Raw genomic sequence first — 14,763 nt, forward strand, 5'->3', positions numbered from 1 at the left:
CACTTGCCAAAGAGCGCAATGCTTCAGAGGCCATTATGGGTGCATTGCTTTGCTTTTGAGGCAAACATAGGCCATTTAAAGAGTGTGTAACGTCAGCCAAAGGTGTTCCACAGCAAATTGTGGATCGCTTACTGATGGTCAGCAACAGTAAAAGCCTGATGGGATTGGCCTCTGCGCAGACTGAGCTTTTTGTCAAAACCTCCAAAGTTGTCTAGCAGGAATGCAGTGCTGCTCCAGGATAAGCCACAAGAACTATGTGAACCAGTACTGACGTTTGTCAAATCTAACATTGGCAGCGTTGTGAATGGGCCAGTTTTAAAACATTCCAGAGCTTCAGTGTTTGGTCATATATTTCATAGTGAAGAGCACTGCAGGCCTAACAAAACAGACTCAACAGCTCTGATGTCATCAACAGGATTGGCCATCAAAATTGAGAACATAGTGTCTTATATGGACACAGCAAATAAGATGGTTTTTGCAGTTGCCAAAAAAAATTTTCTACCTCGCTAGCGCTCATGAGCGATAACATTGTAAAAGGACAGCTTCACCTTCAAAAAATACTGGTTGAAATTACACCAGACGTTGCTCCATGTATCCTTATGGACCTAGGTGACAAATTGTACTTTGCAAAAGTAGTGCGAAAAGTTTTTTTCAGTAACTTGCTAGTGGCATTGGAGTGGCACATGTAGGTCCCCCTCAGGCGATTATTTTCTCAAGGAATGCAAATGGTGAAGCACTGAGGTTTCATTTTGAAGGTTGCCAGGATTACCCAGAAAAAAAAATTGTTTTATTGGCTTATAATGCATTTCTTGTTGGTGCCTAAAATCTCCACATTTTGTCTCAACACTGATTTGACAGTCTCACTTAAGCTACTTTTAGTTCTGTCCTGTCATCAGGGCCTGATATGAAGAGAAAGCTGTGCACTTGAAGTAGTTAAAGCATTAATTGTTGAAAAATAAGTGAAACAAATGTTGCATTGACCAGAGGCATGAAACACCAGGCTTAAAAATACAGAGGCATTTATCTTTAAAACAATGTATTGTGATTATTTCGCAAGCTTTACTTGAAATTATGTGCAGGATTTTTCAGACTTCAGCACTTGCAATACATCGGCCCATTGCATGCATGTTTTGTACAGAAACTTGACAGCATTTAGTATGCATGTACTAGTGTGAATGTAGCACCTCAAGGAAATATGCATGTATTCTTTGGTGAACGTTGCACAGCATTTGTTCACAATCATCAGCTTGACGATATCCACTACTGTAAATGGGTCTCTATGATATCTCAATTAATTCCTATACTGTGTCAGCCACATTGCCACAGCAAATTTTCAATCTCATCTGCCCACCTGACCCTTTGCCATGTTTGCCATATTTTGGAATCCACCTTGCTTCTGTAAGGGACCATTATTTAGCTTCTCTTTGAATTGCACATCTTGCCCATGTTTGTTTTTTCATTTTAGCTAGGGTATCATAAACTTCTGTTCCTTAGAAACTTCAATCTCTTAACAATATAGCTGTAGTTTTTCTCTTGATGGCTCACTGTGGTGTTCTCAATTTTCATTCAGGTCTTTTCATGACCCTCTTTGTAGTGAAGAGCAACATTCATATAATTTTGTCTTCTCTATCATATTTTTCTTATGTAATTTTGGCTACTTTAATGTTAGTTACTATTAATCTTAAAACTAAGACTTGCCTTAGGGAATACATGTTGGTAACTACACTGAGAGGCACATACTCATGTACGCCTGCCTTGAGTAGGAATATCTGGACAATCGTTTGCTGTGCCAGTCATACCTCAACACTGCCCACCTTCAGGTGCCCATCTGAATTAATCTGTGCAGTCCCAGCAGCATACTTATTAACGAGTGTTCGATGCCATATACTAGCACTGGCATTGGCTAGAGCCATGAGAGCTATTTGAATTATTTGGATTTCAGAATTAATGAATTAAAGGTCAAATTAACAAGATTTTTCTGTGCTAGCTGATTCCACAAAATGTTAAGAAATTAAGAGGCACCAAGCACACAAAAGGAAAAAAAGGAAAGCGAAAGGAAGATTGCATAATAACTTAAGCTTTCAAAAAGTCCATGAGCAGTTAAGTATACCACAATGTCATCTTCATTATGCTTCCATTGCATTCAATATTTGACACTTTGAACTCAACCAAGAGTGCAGTCAAGTGCCACCTTTTCAGGAGTCATTTACAGTGCAATATCTAAATAATGCCTTCATAGATTATGTCAGCATTCTAATAGGTAAAAAATCATTACCATACTCATGAAGCTGCCATCACAAACAAGCGACAAATAGATAATTTTTGAACGAGAAACAGACAACCTTGACCCCTTTGCTTTGTATAGTATACCTCTTATATTGAAAATAGATCTCGTTTCTTTAATGCCATCATTGACACACCTCTTTTGCTTGAAAGGACCTCAAATAACTGAGGCAGGGACGTGATACAGTGTCCAATGACACAGAAGGAAAGCACTTATTATTTATTATTATTTATTAGTACCTCACAGGCCCCGAAGAGCATTGGGTGAGGGGGGCAAATACAGATGTACATACAGATGGAAAAAAAAACGAAAAAAAAAACCATAATATCGGTGCAAGAACGCGGTACAAGTCAAATACAAGAAAGGAACACGAAATTTATACAAAACCGAGTTAAAATAACATCAGACACGAAACAACTTTAAGAACAAATGAAACTGTTGTACATTTCGAACATCACTATGGCAATAAATGTATACATAGATGTTTTTTAAACTCACCAGGATCAATGAAAGAGATTATGTTGTCAGGAAGATCATTCCAGAGTTTTATTGCTCTAGGTAATGCAGAGGAATTAAACGACAGAGTCTTCCCATATATCCGGTTGAAGCTGAGTTGATTGTGTAAGCGTTGTGAAGAGCGGAAAGGTGATGCCAGAGGTAACAACGAAGGACGGGTGTGAACATATTTATGGAATAAACACAGAAGTGAAATGGAGCGACGAATTTCAAGTATTTGTATGTCATTAAGGTATTTAAGCTGGGATACACTTGCGAGGGCACTATAATTGCTAAAAATGTACCGGGCAGCTCTGCTTTGAATGGACTCGAGCATATCTATGAGATATTTTTGATGGGGAGACCATATAGGTGAGATAAATTCCAGCTGTGGGCGAACAAATGTAAAATATGCAAGTTTTCGAACGGAGCTAGGTGAGTTTCGAAGGTTCCGGCGTATGAAACCTAATGTCCTCGACGCTTTGTTGCAGACTGCAGAAATATGAGAAGACCAAGAAAGATTTGGTGTGAACTGAATTCCAAGGTATTTGTACGACGTAACCCTTGATAGAGAGGTATTATTTATAGAGTATATGAAGTTTAAAACAACATGCTTGCGGCTAAAAGTCATTGATTTACATTTATTAGGGTTAAGAATCATTTGCCAGTTTTGACACCAATCAACAATAGTGTCAAGGTCATTTTGAAGGGTCAGGTGGTCAGTCTCAGAAGCGATCTTACGGTAAACAACACAGTCGTCTGCGAAAAGGCGTAAACGGGATGAAATGTTAGTGGGAAGGTCGTTAATGTAGATTAGAAAAAGTAAGGGTCCAAGTACGCTTCCCTGTGGTACGCCTGAGGTTACGTCACATAGGGATGAGGAAGAGCCGTTGACAACTTCTCAGGAAGTGGTGTGCAAAGAATACACTGCAGGAGCAATGTGGCACTTTGGGGCAATAATGACATGGGCATTGCTACAATCGTTCAACAGCTTGCTGTCCTGCCAGCCCTTCCTGCAAAGCCGATTCCGTGACAACGGCTCCACTGTCATCAGGGTCGTCATCTGACTTGCTCACGTGGGTTGCAGAACCATCCGCTTCACAGGTACCCTCCTATAATTAAGAAAGAGGATGTAAAGAAAGTCACAAAATCGGACAAAAGCATGACCATGCACACAAGTTTCTGAGACTCACACTCGCACACAACAAAATGCAAAATGTGCTGCATGCAATCTACATACAAGTATGCACAGTCCAAGACTTTCTTTGCAGCTAAAAAAAAGCTGAATATTTTTCTTGAGTTATTTCTTAACATAAAACTTACTCTAAACTGAATGAAATGTACTTCATATCCTTCAAGCAGCACACATTTATTTATCAGTGTACCCGCATGCTAGTACGGCATTAAAGTGGGGGGAACAAATAACTGCAACAAAAAATTTATCAGAGAATTCCATTAAGGATATTCTAAAGCACTCCTACCTACTGCACATTTATTTTAGCTTGCGAGCACTGCCATCCTTGGTCTGCATTCTAACTTGCACAACAGAACCAGGCGTTGTATTCCCAAAACAAGCAGGGCTTGAAACAGGAGCCTGGTTTGGAGAGTGCATGCATGTAAACTCATTCCTTGCAATGATGCATATATTTAGCAGTGCAGATGGTATTGCAGGCAGTACACTGCAGTGTTCTTCTTATCTATGAGCTCTGTGCACATTTGACACAGGCATCGATGCTTTCAGGTGGACACCATGCTCTCGAATCCCAACCCTTTTTGCCTGCCATTCACTTCATTACAATATCTGCCAACTATCTCGGGACAAATGGTGAACAAGCTAAAAACTTGCCATAATAGCTCAACAGAAATGCGCTTAACCTACGAAAAATTTTAAAAAGCAGCTCCCGCACTAAACTCAACTTTTAGACTTCACTGCTTTAGAAAAATTTGTCAAAAACATGAAATAGCCCCATAGTGATGCTGGCAGTGCATTGTAATAGTACAATAAATAAGTATGGTTTGCATATATATTCACGTATTTTTGAAGAAAATATATCCCAAATAGCAGGGGGTAATTTTTGGTGAAAATAAGGTCATTTCAGTACGATCATGACGTTTGGTCGAAATTCAGGTGCCTCCCAGAAAATTTTGTAGCCTTGACAGGTATATGAAAGCTTGAGCAGCAACAACTCTCAGGCCAAAAAATTCATTCTTTGGCTGCTTTACTAAAGCCAAATTTAATGTTACATCCAATATTTACCAGGCTCTAAGTAATTCTGAACTCTACTCAAGCAGTCTGTCTAAAACATTTGGCTTATACAACGTCAATGTTTGCCCAGACCTGATAACTGACAGCAGGGGAAAAAAATGTTTTGTGGAATGCCTTTTGGGTTCCTCAAATAACAAAATCCATGCATCCTTCAACTGTCACCTTTCCATCATCCAATTTATTCTTGGACTAATCATATTGTAATTAGTTGTAGCAGACTGTTGAACTTTGAGCCAGTCATTATTCGTCATGCTTTCTGTCATTTAGGTGCAGACTTGTTTATTTCCACAGTGCAAGCAATAAAATCTTAGTTTGAAGTCAGCGCTCATCTGTGTGTGTGTTCCTTTCGTCCCTGTGCCAGTTCACACTGTTTGTATCAACGGCATACCAGCTCACCCAAGCTTTTCTTCTAGCACTCACTAATGTGGGCAGAAGACTTTGAGACTTTTGCAGCACATATACTACAGTAAAACCTTGATACTTTGAACTCTGGTAATTTAAAATCCTAATTGGTAGAATTTATATGGTGCTTTAAATTGTAATATAAATTTTAGCAATTTATTTGAATTGGCAGCTTGCACATGTGTTAACACAAAGACCTAAGGTGCTAAAGCGGAAATGGCCAATTTCACCACAAAATCGGTAGCATTAGAGTTCCACTGGTAATGCAGCGGAACGCTGCTCATGATAAGTGCAACGTGCATTAAGCAGAGCGACTCTTAATCAGACCCTTCGATGCTTCACGTATTATAGCGCAGAAAGTGGCGGCACTGATGACTTTGCACGCAGCACTGCAACGTCATGCCGGCCAAAGCGACCGTCTGCAGTTCACTGACACCGGACCACCATATGGTGGCGTCGACATGCTTGGCAGTGCCAGCTCCAACAAAGAGCGTAGTTTTTGTTTCGCGAGCACGAGCGCCAAATATGTCGATACAAACAACGCCGTGCCATGTCCAGACCCTGATTAGCCGGAAGGACTGCACGTGCTCTCTTTTCGTAGCTCCTTTTCAACTCAAAGCAGCCGCTCTTCGGCACATGCACCTTAGAGCTGAGCTATGCCACTAACCTTTACGTATCCAACACTGGCTGCCACTCACGCTTGTGCACTGAGAACATCGTATGAGTATGAACGCGCCAGCAAACAGCAAAGCTTTGACAATGACCGAGTTGCATCAAAGAGAGATGCGCAATTATATTTTGTGGACGTTGAGACCAGAGTGACAGAATTTCAGCCAACTGGCAGTGGCGCGGCGACTATGATGAGTCAAAACGAGCTACCGCCATGAGAGGAAATTTAAACATCTACCAAAACTTTGTAGAGTACAATGGTGATGACTGTAAAGTGCTGCAATTGATTGAACAACATTTTGCACTTGACTTTTCCGTTTTGTTTTGATTTTGGATAATTCAAAACTCTGCCTAATTCGAATATTTTAGGCTGTACAATGGGCTTCGAATTGACAAGGCTCTACTGCATATGTGTGGTCAATTATTGTGCCTCAAATGGTAGTTTCCCTCAAAATGTCCACCAACATATCAGCCAAGACTATACTGTTGTTTGTGATTTATGGCAAATAATGTGCACTGATGCACAGTACCAAAGATGAGTGTATCAACTCGTTTGACTGGCAGATGAACGCATAACTTGCCAGTATTGCTGGCCTCGCATTGCTTCACATGTGAGGTTTAGGTTTTAGGATTTAATTTCCCGTATGACTCAAGTTATGAGGGATGCCATACTGAAGCGCTTCAGAAAATTACGGCTGCCTGGGGTTCTTCACCGTGCGCTGACATCGCACAGTACACGGGCCTCTAGCATTTCAATTCCATAGGAATGCAGCCACCGTGCCAGTTCACAAGGCGGGAACACAGCAGCACACTATATAAGGGTACAAGCTATGACAGCACTGCCAAAAAGATTAAAAGGCAATGTACAGAAATATAACTGACAAAGTATGAATCACAATCTGTGTTTTGCCATTTGAATGGTTATCTGCTTCATGCACTTCGAACATTTAAACAGATAAATTTCAGTAAAATCATGCTGCAAAATTTGATGTTCCTTCTAGCCCTTTCTGATGCTCAAGCAAATGACTACTATTTATATCAGAACAGCTTTTTCACTCAGGTTCTACAGTACCCTTAAACGCCAGCGCTTGGGTGTCCTCCTTCCACTTAAATGAAGCATTACTTTTAAGCTGTTACAAGCAATGCAATTTTCCAGTCAGGCTCAAGCAACGCAAAGGTGGCATATAAAGCAAACAATAAAAAAGCAGAAGACCTGAAGATCAGAAAGTACTTGCAAGCCACATCCAAGCAAAACCCGCCAGCCATCATGAGCTTCATGCTTCCAAGTCAGACCCTGACACACCATCGTGCAAACGAAAATAAAGAAAATGGAAGTGGCCAGAGATCATAGCAGGACACATGCATAGCTGCAGCATAAATGGCATAAGTGCTAAAACAAACCACCCTTTGTAACCACGAAGGTGGGAATAGCCCACTACACCCAAGAAAGCAGCCATGCACACAAACTTCCACCAGCAAAGCAGAGTGCTACAATAAAGTGTGCAATGTGCAAGTATGGTTACAGCTGGGTGCTGCACCAACCTGCACTGTGCCATGACACTCTGGAGGAGGCACAATGGGAATGGCTGCTTTAGGCCTCCGAAGAGGTGTGGGCCGCTGCTTGTGCTGTTGGCTTTGTGTGTTATAGTAGATTGTGTCTCCAGGGTAGTAGGGGGGCTTTTGAGCTTGCGTCTGCTGCATAATCACAAAGGCACCAGACCAGAAATGAACAGCATTCTTAAAATCCACTTCCAACTTGAGCTCTGTCTCCCAGAAAAATGCACATCCCAGCAGGACAAAACGAAGCACCAATCTCCCCGTGCAAGCCCCAGCAAAAGAGTGCAACCCCGCCTGTCTGCTGTAGCCTGTACAAGATGGATACTGATGAAAACAGACATGTCATTAAATGGGTTTCCTTTTCATAACTTCTCTGACATTCATTTCACTATCTGATATATACAAAGCAACTTCTACACATTAGACTGCTAAGCCTCCCAGTAATTTCCTTGACTGACGATTTGGAATCTTTTCTGGGTACAGAGAAGAGGGCACATCCTTTGCTTAAAATGCTTTCACAACACCAACAACCCAGCAGGCATCTTTTGTCACAGTGCCAATAAAGATGACGCAGGAAGCAAGGAGATCTTATTGACGAAAACATCTGCAGTTCCAGCAGAAGGTACAGCCTTCCTCAACCACATGTGAAGCAAATGGTATCTCATGCAAAAACCTTACAATGCCACCACTTCTGCAAATAAAAGTGCCGCAATGAAGAGTAGAATGCAGGCTTTTGCTTTGGTCCAGAAAGAATCGTGACAACCATGAATATCATATGACATTGTAAAAATCATTGAATTCCTGCCATAGAAACACTTAGACCCAGTTATAGAAACACTGTATTCACAATAACACACACACTACGATTGCAATGCAATCTCGGCCTGTTATACCCGTCACACGGGCACTTGTAAGGTCTTAGAAATTAAGGTCCTTTGCCCCAAAGGCGCGTGACGCGCATCTACACGGCAAAGCGTCGAGACCTTTGCGATAAAGTTCCGTAGCAATAAAGGCGGCCGTCAGCGGCCTTAAAGTTGCTTAAAGGAGCAACCCAGACGGCAGCGCCAGCTAGCGAGCTCAAAGAATAAAAAATTGACGCAATTTTGAGTTTTGAAACCGTAAAAAATATCTAATTTATCTTATTCAATGGTTAATTTTGCGTTACAGTGCACTTAACCGTAGAGGAGGCTATGACTAAAGACATCCACACTGCTAAGAAAGGACTTGAACGCTTTTCAGCAGCCGCATCGACACACACGTGCTTGCGCATCTCGCTTTGCTGTTTTTTCTTCGTTTGCTCTTTGTTGAGTGCGTGTTTCGAGTTTTCTTGTGTGCAAAAAGACACAAGCAACAAAGCACGCTTCTCGAACACAACGAGGAGCCGAACGGAAAAGTGCGCCTACCGTGGTCGGACCGAGAACGATGAAAAAAAAAAGAAACTTTGTTTCAAAATATCCGTTTCTCACCGTCAGAACGCTCGTTTATTATCGTGATAGCTACTTTTTCCAACATAAACGAATGCACTCTTAGCTGAAGTGCTACCGTCTGCTTTATTTCATAATGTTACTAGTGCCGCTTCACACACAGCAATGACTTTTGGCATTCACGGAGGCCGCGTTCTAGCTCCTTTGGATTTGCCGTGTAGCAGCGTCGCTGCTCCTTTTCGGTTTTCCTCCTTTAGTGCAATAAGACAACTTTACGGCAAAGGCCGAGAAGAAGTCCCGTGTGACAGGGGTATTAAAGGCAACCACAGCCAAGTGGACGGCACGCAAAAGTGCAGAAGCAACAGAAAATACATCAATGTTATCCAAGACAACACTTCAGAAACCATTGAGCGCAGCAAAGCCTCCAACGCATAACAGACACAGCCTCCCATGCATCAGCGACTACCGTCACCGTTGTGCCACTGCTGCTTCGTGTTTCATAATGTGCAGATCTATGTCCTTTAGCCCTCCTTTCCTTTCCCTACTCCACTCAATTTTTTCAGCGCCCTCTCATTCAACAGCCCGCACCAGCTTCTTTGTACATTTATAGCAGCGCGACTCAGTGGAGGCCTGGACTAGGGGCCCAACCCTGCTTTGAAGGTCAAGAGTCTGCAGCGATGAAGACGAAGATCGAACGCTAAACCCTTAATGGATCAAATAAAAGTTTTTCTCTCTCTCTTTGTCCTTGTGGTGGAAAAAAAACATGCTACATTCATACCTTGCATACAAATATAATGCGAGTTGTGTTCTGAAACCAATGAAATGAAAAAAATAATGCTATGTATTCGTGCAACTATGGCATGAAGGCCTCCCGCTCACCAGAAATTTGAAACTTCAACCGGTGCATCCTCATATACTGTCGATTCGAGACATCTCTGACCCGGATATATCGAAATACTGCCTATATTGAACAGCTGTTAAATCTCATTGGGAATCTCATGTAAAAGTATTGCAAATATGTTTGCGTTTATCGAACTGCCGTGCGCTCCAAATTTGATGTACCGAACTCCATGCCACGCCACGCCCCCACAAGTGCGCTTCTCCTAACACACCCCACCCTGGAAGTGGACTTCTATCACTGCACACCCATGCACATGGACATGGGCTTTTTCTAATAGAGTTCGCGGTCTTCCCGAAATCTCATCTTGTGCGCGGCGTTGGCCTTGGACGCCTTCGTGCGGAGCTGCACAAGAGTCACGTGATGAGAACTTTGTGGGGTGTGAACAGAGACTGGAATGGCCCTAGGGGCATGCAAGGTGCTGAGAAGAGGGAAACCGTGCTGGCCGCAGGCCTGTAGGCGCCAGGTTTCTGCATGCTGGTTGGCTGACTCCACCGGAGTAGCCAAAACAAGCGATGTCAGCTAGCTGTCACCAACGGTTCAGCCATATGGCCATCACCCCTGTCGGTGCTGTTCGGGCTTATGACTGGACTGATACGGTACAGTGGTCGTTCTTTTCATTTCCTTTTTGCGAGGCCAATATGAGTTTGTTTAAGACTTGTGCGGTGCCATACGTTTTACATTTTCGAGAGCCATGAATGCAAAAAAAACGCAAGAATTTAGACTTGGCAACAAAGGCGGACATCATTCGATTGGTGGAGGCCAGTGAGAAAAAGTCTGTCGCCGATGCGTTCGGAGCTCTCGCAACACACTGAGTACAATCCTGAAGAACAAAACTGATGTGAAGCTGAAGGCAGAGCCATCCAGTCGCCCTGGAGCATGTCGTATGCGTGCTCCGACGTACGACAAGGCCAAACAAGCTTTGTACGCCTCGGTTTTAAAGACCCCTGCAAGAAACATCGCTGTCGGTGGACCAATGCTCATGGAGAAATTGAGATGGTTTGCTGTAGCCATCAGAGAAGACAGCTTCACTGATGGCACTGGTTGGCAGCATCGTCGGAAAGACCCTCACAGGTGAAAACCAGCAGCACTGATACAAAGAAGTGGCTGTCGGAAGAGCGGCCAGAGATTTGCGATAGCTTTTCACAGTCTCAAATATTCACCGCAGACGAGACAGCATTGTTCTGGCAAATTCTGCCAACTAAGACTCTGCACATGAAAGGCAGCGCATGCCATGCTGGAAAGAACAGCAAAGTGCGCATCTCGATTTTTCTCGCTGCAAATATGGATGGGCCATGCAAACTGCTGCCACTGGTTATCAGCAAAAGCAGGTCTCCAAGCTGTTTCAAAAACATGAAACGCCTCCAGGGTATATATGGATTTAATAAGAGGGCTTGGATGACGCACTATCTTTTTACCGAGTGGCTCCGAATGTGGGATGCTGAACTGGAGAAGTCAGGCCGCAAGGCTTGTCTTTTCCTCGACCATTGTTCTGCCCATCATGTCGCCTGCCAGTTGCAGGAGATCATCAAATTTCTGCCGCCAAATAGAACGGTGAAGCTTCAACCTCTCAATCAGGGCATAGTGAAAGCGTTTAAGGTTGGTTATAGACACCGACTGGTGCAAAGGCTCCTAATCAACCTTCGGGTTAGAATCGAATTCAAGGTGGACCTCCTCGGAGCCATACGGATGCTGGCTGGTGCCTGAAATGACGAAGCTGAGCACAATTGTGAACTGCTTCCGCAAAGCAGAGTTTGTGGTGGCTTGAGACGACACATGCCTAGACACAAAAGACGATGGCGCTGGATGGCTGGTCAGCAAGTTTCGTGAGTTCTCAGCGATTGCAGGCACCGCCCAAGACAGCATAACAGCACAAGATTTTGTCAGTGCTGACGACGACGTGCAAGCCATTGCAGATCGTGCTTGTGCTGAGATTGTGGCTGACATCATAGACACTGAGGAAGCAGACCCGAGCAGTGGCGAAGATTCGGGCAAACAGACCCAGCCACCATGCACTGCGGCTGAACTTGCATCGACATTCAGTGTCAGTCGTCACTGTTGTGGAGCAATGGAACGGACTGGACCTTCTGATTTGGATACCATCAACAAGGAGAAGAGGCAAGCTAAGCTCATGGACTTTTTTCTAGCGAAATAAAATATGGTGGTCATAAAGCTGCACTTTCGTTTCTTTTTGGACTTTGTAGGAGAAATCAGTAAGCTCCCACTTTTCACGATCCTGGAGAAACTGTCCGAGATGTGTGCAATTTTGAAATAACCATCTCATGGTTAATGCAGTGAGTTGGGCATGTTGGTACATATTTTTCAGAAAAAGCATCTCAAGGGCATATATTATATTTCGAATTATCGATATGTCTAACTTTTTCGCGATCCCCTTCGAGTTAGATATATCTGGGAACGACTGTATATCTACACAAGTATGTACTTGTTTGTCATGCACATTCAACCTAGCCTATAGCTAATAACAACTTTCAATGTCCTGTCACATATTTGTTTTGGTAACATGGCTGCAGATTCAATCAATGAACTATTATTCGTTAATGTAGGGAAGCAGATGGTCAGTACCATAGCTTAAATGGCACAGTTCCAAAAGTGACATTCAGAGGTCATGGATTTGGATAGACCCCGATATATACCTTCCAAGCCAATAATACTATTATCCACATATATTTTTCACAGTGTTAATGACTGCTGGCTTCCTACGGTCACTTTGCAAGGCCACCATGATGCCGCCTAAACTCTGGCTGGATGACAAGACCCAATTTGGTAACTGTGTTTAATAAGACTTCACTGAGAATATGACTGCGCATCTCTCAGGATTTGCAATTTTGAAGGCCATGTTTAAAAATGCCCAAAGTAACAATGTAGTAGCCAAGTGCACGATTGAACTAGCAAGTCAAACTGGTGTACGATTTCTAGAGACTGTCGCTCCGTCCAAACCTAAGTAATAAGCTCAAATCATGGTCATTAGTTGTACTATAAGCTAAGTTTTTCTAGTAATACAGTCAAACTTATAACGAGCCCAGGTAGAGTAAATTACACCTCATAGCAAACACCCGAAGCTGTTTTATCATTATTCATGCAAAATATACTTTCTACAACAAACTGCAAATTGCAGATAGTAGGGTGGCCAGACAGGCATATGTAAAGAGCATAATCTTTTTAAGAGCCTCAATTTTAAAGGGCGAGGCATGGCAATTTTTAAAAAATTTCTTGCAACAAGGCTGACAGCAACAATGAATCCCACTCACTCAGGCAGCGATCGTGAAGCAAGCACCTTGAAGTTTGGCTGTCTTTAGAGCCAGGAATGGGAGGGTGGGGATACAGATGCTAGAGAGTCACAAGCTGCACTTGGACCCACAAGGAGAAAACAGTTTGGCCACCCCTGGGATATAGTATCAAACTCTGCATGCACGCAGTCAGCACTGAAACCAGCCCGCATGCTGGCTGCGCGAGCTCCTGGCAGTGATGCCTACTTGCACCGCTCCACAGGACCAGATGAGGGAGAGTTTTGAGCAAAAGCAGCCCTTTTCGAACTCCACAATTTTGCCCAAACTTGCACTGCTGCGCAGGTACTCCCCACGTGATCAACAATGTGGGAGCAGCTACGAGCATGTCATGCTTTAGGAAAGAAGGGGAACCAGCAGATCGTGCTTTAGGAAAGATAGGGAACCAGCAGAACTGCCATTGGGCAACATGGGGTAAGAAAAATCAAGCTTGCAAGGCTACGTGATATCAGCGGCATCATGCCAGACACTCTGTCCATTTTAATGCGACAGCATTTAGGCTGTCGTCACACAAAAAAATTTCCGGCTTCTCCATAATGAAATCCCGTGATGATATCAGCGGAATCTTCTTAATACCATCACAACCAGCTTAACTGTACTCAACGCACCTTTACTGGTTTTTCTTTATCAGAGACCAGTGCCACTGACCAATCAAGGGGCACGACCAAATTTGAAATGCCTCACGAAATCCTCCGATTGGTCAAGATAAGTGATGTGACCTTGTGACGTCATCACAACTTGTCCACCATGGCAGGTGGCAACCTGCCCACCAGACTGCCTCTTGCACATGAGTTGTAAAAATCTGGCAAGTGCAAAAAATACCAAGTTAAACCTGGATGTACCATATTTACTCGAATGTAACGCGAGTTTTTCTCAAATTTTTTCTCCTTAAAGTCTACCCTCGCGTTAAAATCAAATACTGCACTTCGATTGGCCTAAAGGAGTGCTGCAGTGCAGCCATTTCAAAGCAGTGAACTTGGTTTCGGTTTCCGCAGTTTTGCGATCTTATGCAGGCAACATGGGTACCACAAAGGCCAAATCCGAATCTATCCAAAGTCAAAGCACTGTTCTCTATTATTTTTTTGTGTTCGTTGCGACCGCGGGCTCAACGCTTTGTTACGTCATGTTCTTGTGGCATTGCTCGCGGTGTACTGATTCAGTGCACACGATGGCAACGCATCATACTCAGTACGACGCCCGTTTTAAGAGAAAAGTGATCCTGTTAGCTGAAGACGTATGGAATTTTTTGTGGCAGCTCAAAGATGACCTCAACAAGTCAACCATCTGCGGATGGCGGCTGCAGCGGGAGGGGCTTTTTAAATGTGAGCCCGACCGCAAAGGATTTCGTGGGTCTTGCCACAACCACCATGTCAAGCTGGAGAAAACGTGGCGGGCTTTATAATTGAACAGCGCAACCATCTCATGGAGGTCAGTGTCGAGCTGATTCGTTGCAAATTTAGAGA

General features: G+C 43.3%; 1 protein-coding gene across 1 annotated transcript in view; it reads right to left on the reverse strand.

Annotated features, from left to right (window-relative positions):
• Positions 1–3,400: 3,400 nt before the first annotated feature.
• Positions 3,401–14,763, reverse strand: part of LOC144112623 (uncharacterized) — a 42,363-nt gene continuing 31,000 nt past the window's right edge. The window contains exons 10-11 of the mRNA XM_077645421.1: positions 7,659–7,811; positions 3,401–3,891 (exon numbers count right to left, since the gene is read on the reverse strand). Coding sequence (XP_077501547.1) covers positions 3,754–3,891; positions 7,659–7,811 — 291 coding nt within the window. The 3' untranslated portion in view covers positions 3,401–3,753. The remainder of the gene's footprint in view (positions 3,892–7,658; positions 7,812–14,763) is intronic.

This window comes from Amblyomma americanum, unplaced genomic scaffold, assembly GCF_052857255.1.
Source record: "Amblyomma americanum isolate KBUSLIRL-KWMA unplaced genomic scaffold, ASM5285725v1 scaffold_430, whole genome shotgun sequence".
Classification (NCBI taxonomy): Eukaryota; Metazoa; Arthropoda; class Arachnida; order Ixodida; family Ixodidae; genus Amblyomma; species Amblyomma americanum.